This window comes from Aristolochia californica, unplaced genomic scaffold, assembly GCF_029961685.1.
Source record: "Aristolochia californica isolate CCGP_79_NKW_82.1479 unplaced genomic scaffold, dmAriCali1.0.hap1 SCAF_13, whole genome shotgun sequence".
Taxonomy (NCBI): Eukaryota; Viridiplantae; Streptophyta; class Magnoliopsida; order Piperales; family Aristolochiaceae; genus Aristolochia; species Aristolochia californica.
In genome coordinates this window covers 7,841,157-7,849,124 of record NW_027181804.1, presented here as the reverse complement: position 1 = coordinate 7,849,124, position 7,968 = coordinate 7,841,157, and the positions used below count along the sequence as shown (strand labels likewise).

The window sequence follows — 7,968 nt, the reverse complement described above, 5'->3', positions numbered from 1 at the left end:
ACCTAAAGCCAGCTCCAAATTAACCTCTAAACCCTAAAAGACCCGTAGTTAAAAAAGGTCAATTCCAACCCCACCTTTTTTGCTTTTCCCTCGACCACGTTCTTATCCTATGTATTTAATTAGGTAAAACATAAAAGTAGTAAAAGTGAAAAACAAACAAAAAAAAGTTTAAAAAAACAAATCAATTATAATAAGGTGCATATAAAATGGGGGAGAAAGTGCATGAAAGAATATAAAATTTAAAAAATCACATTTAAATAAAAGGCATACTAAAGATGAAATTTATGTAATAAGATAGATATAAAATAGAAATGATAAACAAATAATTTAAAAAATAAATAAATAAATGAATTATTTAAATAAACAATATAATTAAATAACGTATAATATTTATTAATATCCGGGGATGTAGCTCAGATGGTAGAGCGCTCGCTTAGCATGCGAGAGGCACGGGGATCGATACCCCGCATCTCCATCTACGGTTTTTTTTTCCCGCTCAAAATGAAAAGTGGACCGTCTAATTGGCTTTTCGTGCGTTATGACACTCTTCGTCGTTCTCTTTCTATTTCACCGATGCACAGGATAACTGAACCCGGATGATCGCAGAAAGCGTGCTTTGTTCTTACACGATTATCGCAATTCGGAGTCGTCGAACATATAATGGATATCGCTATCTTGTGCTGGCAGATGGTGAAGACGCTGAGGCACCCAACCGCAGGCTTCGGGTTCATTTTGCCTCACATTTGACTCCTCTGTGACTGTAAGTATAAGTTACCGGCTTTTAGCCGTCATGGAAGACCACTTCTTTGCCGTTAAAAATGACCGAAGGGCGTTAGCAGGTGACAGTGATTAGCGAGGAAGAAAGTCAAGCTGTTAGAAGAAAGCTCGATTTCTCCTCTCTTTCTTGCGGCAATGAAACCACACTCTTTCTTTACCGACGCCATTGTTTTTCTGTTCTTTTCCATCGGTTCGTTGTTTTATGTTACCGAGCGCTCGAATGCAACCTCCCCACTACCGAACTGCTTGCTGCTTCAGGCAATTTTTTTGCTTTTCAATAAACGAACAAAAATAGATGCCTTTCTAACTCCTAACGGACACTAACTGTAAGGTGGCTTTTATATCATGCTCAGCATCTATTTATATTTATCAGTTTTGAGTTATAGAGCTGGAATGATCTGGGACGACGAAGGAACTCGAGTGGAGGGGGTAACAACAGAGGTTCAAAATCGACCTGTAATTTCGTTCAGGTCTTGGGGTGCGATTCGTTTACTCAGTTAGGTACCACCTATTGCACAAATTTTCGCAAGTACATTTAATCGGCCTTTGTAACAAAACTTCTTCACAAAAGCTCGACCGACCTTCAAAGAATAGGCTACCTGCAGCCAAAGCCGAGTGGAGTGGGTAGAAGAGAGTAGCAACCTTCTCCAAGGAACTGGGCAGAATAATCCTGTACCTTAGGTGAAAGGGATGCCTTCCCACAAAGGTAGAGACTAACAACCTTCTCCAAGGAACTCTGGCAAAATAACCCTGTACACCGGCCATGCTCAGGCTGGCTGTTCACCAAAAAAAATCTCCCATAAAGCTGCAACAGGGACCCAACAAATGGAGAGATACATCACTCAGCTTGAAGGTGAGCAGACTGAAACAGCTTTTACGACTCAACAAACCAAATCACATATGACATACCAGAGACTGACTAGAATTACAGAGGACTTTGTCGAATAAGAATATATTGTCTTCAAGAGGAACGAACACTTCTGATATCTAGAATCCACCTCAATGCTTCCAATTCCGGAAACCAACTCCAACTTTTAAGTAGGAAAAGAATAGGTGGCTACAAAGTAGATGTAAATATCACACAGACGAGTTATTTCTTTATAAGAGTAAACTGTTCTTCTCCATCACAATCCCCCTTTGGAGAATGACAGATTGGAGCCACTGACATCTTTATTAAGATCGTCTCATCAGTCCATACATGAATTTTTCAAGTCAATTGCACTAGGAGGAAATTCCCAAACAAAGAAGATAGAATATCTGCCAAACATCCTGATCCCCTCACGTATATGTTAGATTGAAGAACAAAAGCTTGCAACCCCATCAAGCGCTCTCTGCATCTAGAGCCAATAAACAGAAGGGGGCCGAGACAATTAACTATCTCATCCAAAATGGGTGTGAAAAAATTGATAAAAACTGCAATAAATGGTGAGAACAGCAAATAGAATGGAAGTCTGATAACCACGCCATCACTGCTATGAACCGAACGAAAAGATTATATTTTTCATCTTCAACAAACACTGATGGAGACTTCAGTTCAATCACCTTGGAATAAAATAATCAATTATGTTTGTAGTCGGTGCATGACAAACTTAGTAGTGCTCTCATCAGCCTCACCAAATAAATCCTATTACCTTTAAAAAGCTGGGGAACAATAACATCTCCTTTGGCGGCTTCATCATCGTAAAAGGTTTGGGCTTTTTCACCTTTAATTTAACACAATATAAGGGTCATGATACCCCAAGGATCCAATTAAAGATGCTCTGAAACAGGTCTAGAATAGCATCAAAGAAAATTTTGGAGATTAAGCATTGGGATCAACATCTAAAGAAACAAAGAATTCACACCAATAAGGCCGAAGAATAAAGTTCACCTACCTCAAAGGTTTCCCTCCTAAACAGCAATATGGTGATATTATGAGATCTAAGATTGAGCTGTTGGCAAGCACAGTTTCACTAGTAACAATACATTCAGATCCACACAGCAGTTGAATTGAATAAAAGTGACAAAAAGGGCCTACCTCTTACAATTATAGCCTGGCAAGCTATCCACATTACTGACTGGTCAAGCCAAACAGGATTTCTTGATTACCTCCGGTAGCCATGCCTAACAGGAGACCGGGACCTACTTCTCATGCGCCCACTTCTTTCATGGTACCTGTCCCTGCCACTGTCTCTCCCATTCCTGTAATTATTATATTTCAAATCCATACCCTTTTCCCCATCCCTGCCCCCTCTACCACTCAAATTTTGACGCCGATCATGTTCTCCATCCCGCTCTCTGTATCTGTCCCGGTCCCGGGACCTCTCCCTTTCTTTAGTATCATTCCCTCGAGCATCCCTCTGCTTTCGCCTTTCTTCTGATTCCTTCTCCCTAGCTAATCTCTCCTCTTCTCTTGCTTTTTCCTTGGCAGCCTGCAGACACATTTGCATTATATTTCTCATCCATCAAAGGGAATTTGAGTTAACCACGAAATATATTCACCTTGAACTCAGTGATGAAATCCCTGACCATGCCATACCCAATATGCTGCTTACCAGTCACATGAGACTGTGTCCTCTCAGCAGCATCATTAGCCACTAAGAAAGATCCACAGATCTCACAAAGTGCCATCTTTTTTTCTTGTGTAAGCATTGACACTTTCTCATTTGCTGCTGACTGTTGTGCGACGGATGTCTTCTCAACATTTAGAATTTCTACCTGGAAAGAAGAGCAAAGACACCAAGGTTAGTCACTTCTCATAGAACTGTCTACATTGTCAAGGACTCTGACATACCTTCCTCATCAAAGCCTCAGCCTCATCCACCTTGCCAGCTTCACCAAGGGCCTCAACTTGCTCCAGCAATTTTTTAATTTTCTCTTCCAATACCACTAGCTGCTCGGACTTTTCAACTGGAACTGGAGGAGCAGGTGGCACATCTACCTCTTGAACTAAGCGCTCTCGTCCTCTTCTAACCTTTCTATCTAAGTCCATTACCTGCATTGAATAGTGATATAGCAATTAAAAAACCCTGCTCAATGAGACAGTTTTAAGTAGCAGTATCCATAATAAGCTGGGGAAAAAAAAGGAAACCTACCAGTTTCTCACAGAATTGAGCTAACTCTGCCTCAAACCTGGGAACATATGAATCATGTCTGGGCGACTTCTCAAAACTAAATCCACAAGCACATAAAATTCTCATCAAAGATCCATCAATTGAGAATTGAGCAATAATGCATTAGATAACAGATTAAACAGCTTTTATGTGACATAGCACAACCAATAACTTGATTGAGCATAAGTGGACAAAAGACGCAGGAAAAATGAAGGAAGCATAAGATCAAAATATTCCCAGGCTCCCCTTCAAGGTATGTTACTGGACAGTTTAATGTGCATGCACAAAAGAAAATACACTTATAACAATTTCAACTCTAATTTTAGAGCAACATACTCAGGTTAGATGATCACAAAATGAAGGAGTTTTCCTTTTTTTTGAACTATATCATTATTATTATGACTATATCTATATATATAAAGACAAGGAGCACAAACAACTTAGAACAGCTTAAGGAGGGGGGCTGACCCAAACAAACGAGGACTGGAGGTCAATCCCCACCTAAGCTAATTTGTCAGCAATCTCATTGACATTCCTGAGAATGTAACTCCAACTACAAACAATATTAGTGGCAAGGGAACAGATCTCATAAAATACATTCTAGTGTCTCCAAGAAGGATGACTCACTTTCCTTATGTTCAAAACAATAAAATATATCAAGATATGAAATAATTAATCACCGTAGAAGTAAGCAAGTAATGTCAGATATTTTATAGGAAACATTATTAACCAGTGCTACATGCCTTGTATGTTTTGTTCCATTTAAATAAAAAATTTTGAAAGCAAGATGATTAGGAAGGCAACAACCAGAGCCATTAAACAGAAAAGCACAAAAAGAGATCAGAAAAAACAATAAAACTTTTTCAGTAATTTCAAAATATATTACATAATTCTCACATGATTGACCAAGACATTGCTAGGCTGTTTCTTAAACGTAGAAGTGGCTGATGCCATTCAAAGCACACTGACTAAACCAGTCTAGGTGGCATGAATGTATTACAGAACTCTACATAAGCAGTAAATTAAGACAGATTCTACTGGTAACAAAACCAAGAAAGTAACTCATCTGTATGACCCACAATAAATGTGAAAGACATCTAAATTGAAACACAAAATAGAGTAGGCATCTAGTGCATATGAAGACACAATATACAGAATAACCAATGAGATCATCAGGACTGATTAAGTTACAACTGCTAACATTAGGTATCCCTTTCTACGAGATATAATTAGCATTGCTGGTCCTTCTTACGAGAAAACAACATCTAAAACACCCAGTAAGCAGGAAAAGTCTAAACATTGCACTTAGATATGTTGAAAAAGAGCAACAGTCAGATGGCAGCATATAGTACATCATAATAGAAGCGATAAATTCCTTACCTCAAACAACTTCAAGAGGATAAAGTTTAGCAATATACAGTCAACGTACTAAAATAGCAGTAACTTGGAGACACCAATATATCGCTAGAAGTGGTTCTCACAAATCAGTATTTCCTTTGCCATAAAATGATCGAATCATCCAAGTTTTACTAGTACTTGAAAATGGTTATAAAAGATGAATTAACCTTACATATGCAATTTCAAAAAGAAAAGTAAGAAAAAGAAAAAAGGATCACCGTAAAAACAGCACTTCATACACATAAATACAATATTGGAGCATAATAAACAGAGAGCAATGGCCCTTAGCTCTAAAAAAGTTATAGAAAAATTACATTAAGTTCAAAATTATAGAAAAAGTTAAAAAAAATCAGAGGATACCCAAAAGGCTATTTCAATCAAGAAAGTAAAAAAATCTTAAATAAAACAAGCTCTAAGATAATTTTTTTATATTCCAGCTAATCTTTATGTGCTTGTATGGAGATATGTGCAAGTTGCAAAGATGAAAAAAACTTAAAAATCACTAAAATCATGTTGAATCACCTACAATTTGCTACTAGAACTTTTAATCATACAGCACATGAAATCTCAATAATGCACAATTACACATAACACTTTAGCCAGTAGCTTCACAAAACTAAAGTCATAGATAGATGACTACTTTAAAGCAAATGTGTTCACCATCAGGCCCTAGAACATGATTTTCTACAGAAATGAAGGTTACTTTCCACATCTAATACAATGTACTAGATAGAAGATACCAAACCAATCAAGGCAGTCCTACAAGTACAATAAGCGAATCTTACCACTAAAGGCAAAAAATTCATTACAAACAGAGGAAACTTCAACTTAAGCACATGGAATATAAAATAGAACTTGAAAGGATTAGATATAAAAGCATAGCATGGAATTAGTTTCAGACGAGCTAGATATCAAACATGGACCTGTAAAAGGGGGTAATGAGAAAATCCTCTAAAACCATAAGCAGTGGCACAAATACAACTTCAGTTCAGGGACAGGTTTATTGAAAATATAGTTCTGGTCAACAGAAAAAAAGAAAATAGCTCAAGCATATTGTAGATGATATACAATTTTGAAAATTGATATCTGTGAAACTTCAACCAACAATAAGAAACACCTCAATTTGCTCATTGATTTGCAAATACTTTTTTACCGACATAATGATAATCATACAAATGTGTTACAGTATATGTAACAGAACAAATGCAACTGGTAGTCTTTCTTTTTGTCTTTGAATGGCATGCCTTCTTTCTTCTTCTCTTCTTCTTCTCAACAGTTATATTTTCTTGGTCATACTAAAACAAAAACATGAATGCTCAAAATCTAGCGAAGGGAACAGTCCATGAATCCTATAATATGTTTCAGAAGGGAAACATAGTTAATCCCTCCAAGACTAGTATCTGATCAAAAAGCTTCAGACCAGTTACCTCAAAGCAAAAAACCTGCAACAGCCAGACTCCAAATTGCTTATTTAGCAAACCACGCCAGTAACTCATATTAAGTTCCCACCTAGATTCCTACACCACACATATAAAGCAGGCAGCTTACTCCAGTAACTTTCCAAAATATGTAACAGTAACCACCAAACAATTATTGCAGTGTCAGAGAGAGAAAGAGAGACGAGAGTAAGAGAGGCAAAGTCGAAACAAGACAGGCACATGCTTTGACTTCTGAGTAAACGTCAAAAAATATGATAACCTTTCATTGCAAGAACATCGATATGTTTCATACCTTTCTTTCAGCTTGGGATCGTGAATTTTAGGGCAGGGTCCTGATAAAATAAACGTTTGAGTGGAATAAGGCCACAGGTGCGAATTTTTCTTAATAAGTACAATAAACAGAAACAAATTCAAGAGAAGCCACCAAGCGTACCAAGATCACTCCTCGTATTGACGAACAGATCGTGCGGGCAGAATCTAACCATGTAGAACCCACAAACTTCCTTGTCGTCCCAGCAAATCTCTCTGAACCCTTTTTTCTCTTCTTCCGTAAGATTACGGGCTAAAACACGAATCCCATAACAAGATTGCAATTATCAGAGATCGAAACAAAACCCCTCCAAATTCCAATGCTCAAAAACAATAAGCACCAAGAAAGAATAAAAACCAATAACAGCTAATAACAAAACATATACATCAGAATACCTGCACCCATGAGTTCATCAAGCAAAGCTCTCTGAGCATCCATAGCTAATTCAACTCAGCAGTAACTCTTCCAAATCAAGTCACCTAAAGGAAAAGATTTGATTTGCCACGAACTCCACGTTGCGCAGCAGTTACACAAATCCCTAACCGAGCACGGGTGCTCAAACAAATTGAAAAGGACGCGGAAGCGCGCAAGGAACGAGAGTGAGAATTTAGGGTGTGAATGTGTTACAGTGAGATTAGTTGCGCCTGAGGAGAAAGCCTATCTACCCTCGGACTTCCATACGAAAGGTGCCCGCGGCCGTCGAATGGGTCTGGAGACGGCCTTCTACTTTTACACGAAAGGCTAATTTCATTCAACTCCTGGAAAATCTCGAAATTGTATTGATTGTCCCCAAAAGTTGAAAAATTATTCTCCCCTCCCTCCCTTGTTTCTAAATTTTTTGGTGGATCATAATACCTTTTTGTCTTGGGTCTTTTTTATACGGATGATAGAATCATTAGTTGTATGACTCGGTAAAGTCGAATTGTAACTCGGGACAGAGTTAGACTCATGA

The 7,968-nt window shown here is 38.0% G+C and overlaps 1 protein-coding gene and 1 non-coding gene across 6 annotated transcripts; one reads left to right on the top strand and one right to left on the bottom strand.

Annotated features, from left to right (window-relative positions):
- The first annotated feature begins 402 nt into the window (after window positions 1-402).
- On the top strand, window positions 403-475 carry TRNAA-AGC (transfer RNA alanine (anticodon AGC)). Its single transcript has one exon. It is a non-coding gene; the product is annotated as a tRNA-Ala (tRNA).
- Window positions 476-1,879: 1,404 nt separating this feature from the next.
- Window positions 1,880-7,703, bottom strand: LOC137948712 (uncharacterized). 5 transcript variants are annotated; one of them, XR_011111648.1, is made up of 9 exons: window positions 7,412-7,703; window positions 7,140-7,268; window positions 6,999-7,038; window positions 3,852-3,927; window positions 3,551-3,751; window positions 3,259-3,474; window positions 2,795-3,188; window positions 2,652-2,708; window positions 1,880-2,548 (listed from the first exon to the last, which is right to left on the bottom strand). XR_011111648.1 is itself a non-coding variant. In XM_068794862.1 (7 exons), the coding sequence occupies exons 1-7, from the start codon at window positions 7,452-7,454 to the stop codon at window positions 2,862-2,864; spliced, it is 1,032 nt and encodes a 343-aa protein (XP_068650963.1). In that variant the 5' UTR covers window positions 7,455-7,703; the 3' UTR covers window positions 1,880-2,861. The 5 variants fall into 5 exon arrangements, 1 of the variants encoding a protein (XP_068650963.1); XR_011111647.1 differs by having other exon boundaries at window positions 1,880-2,708; XR_011111645.1 differs by having other exon boundaries at window positions 1,881-2,114; window positions 2,409-3,188.
- Window positions 7,704-7,968: the final 265 nt, after the last annotated feature.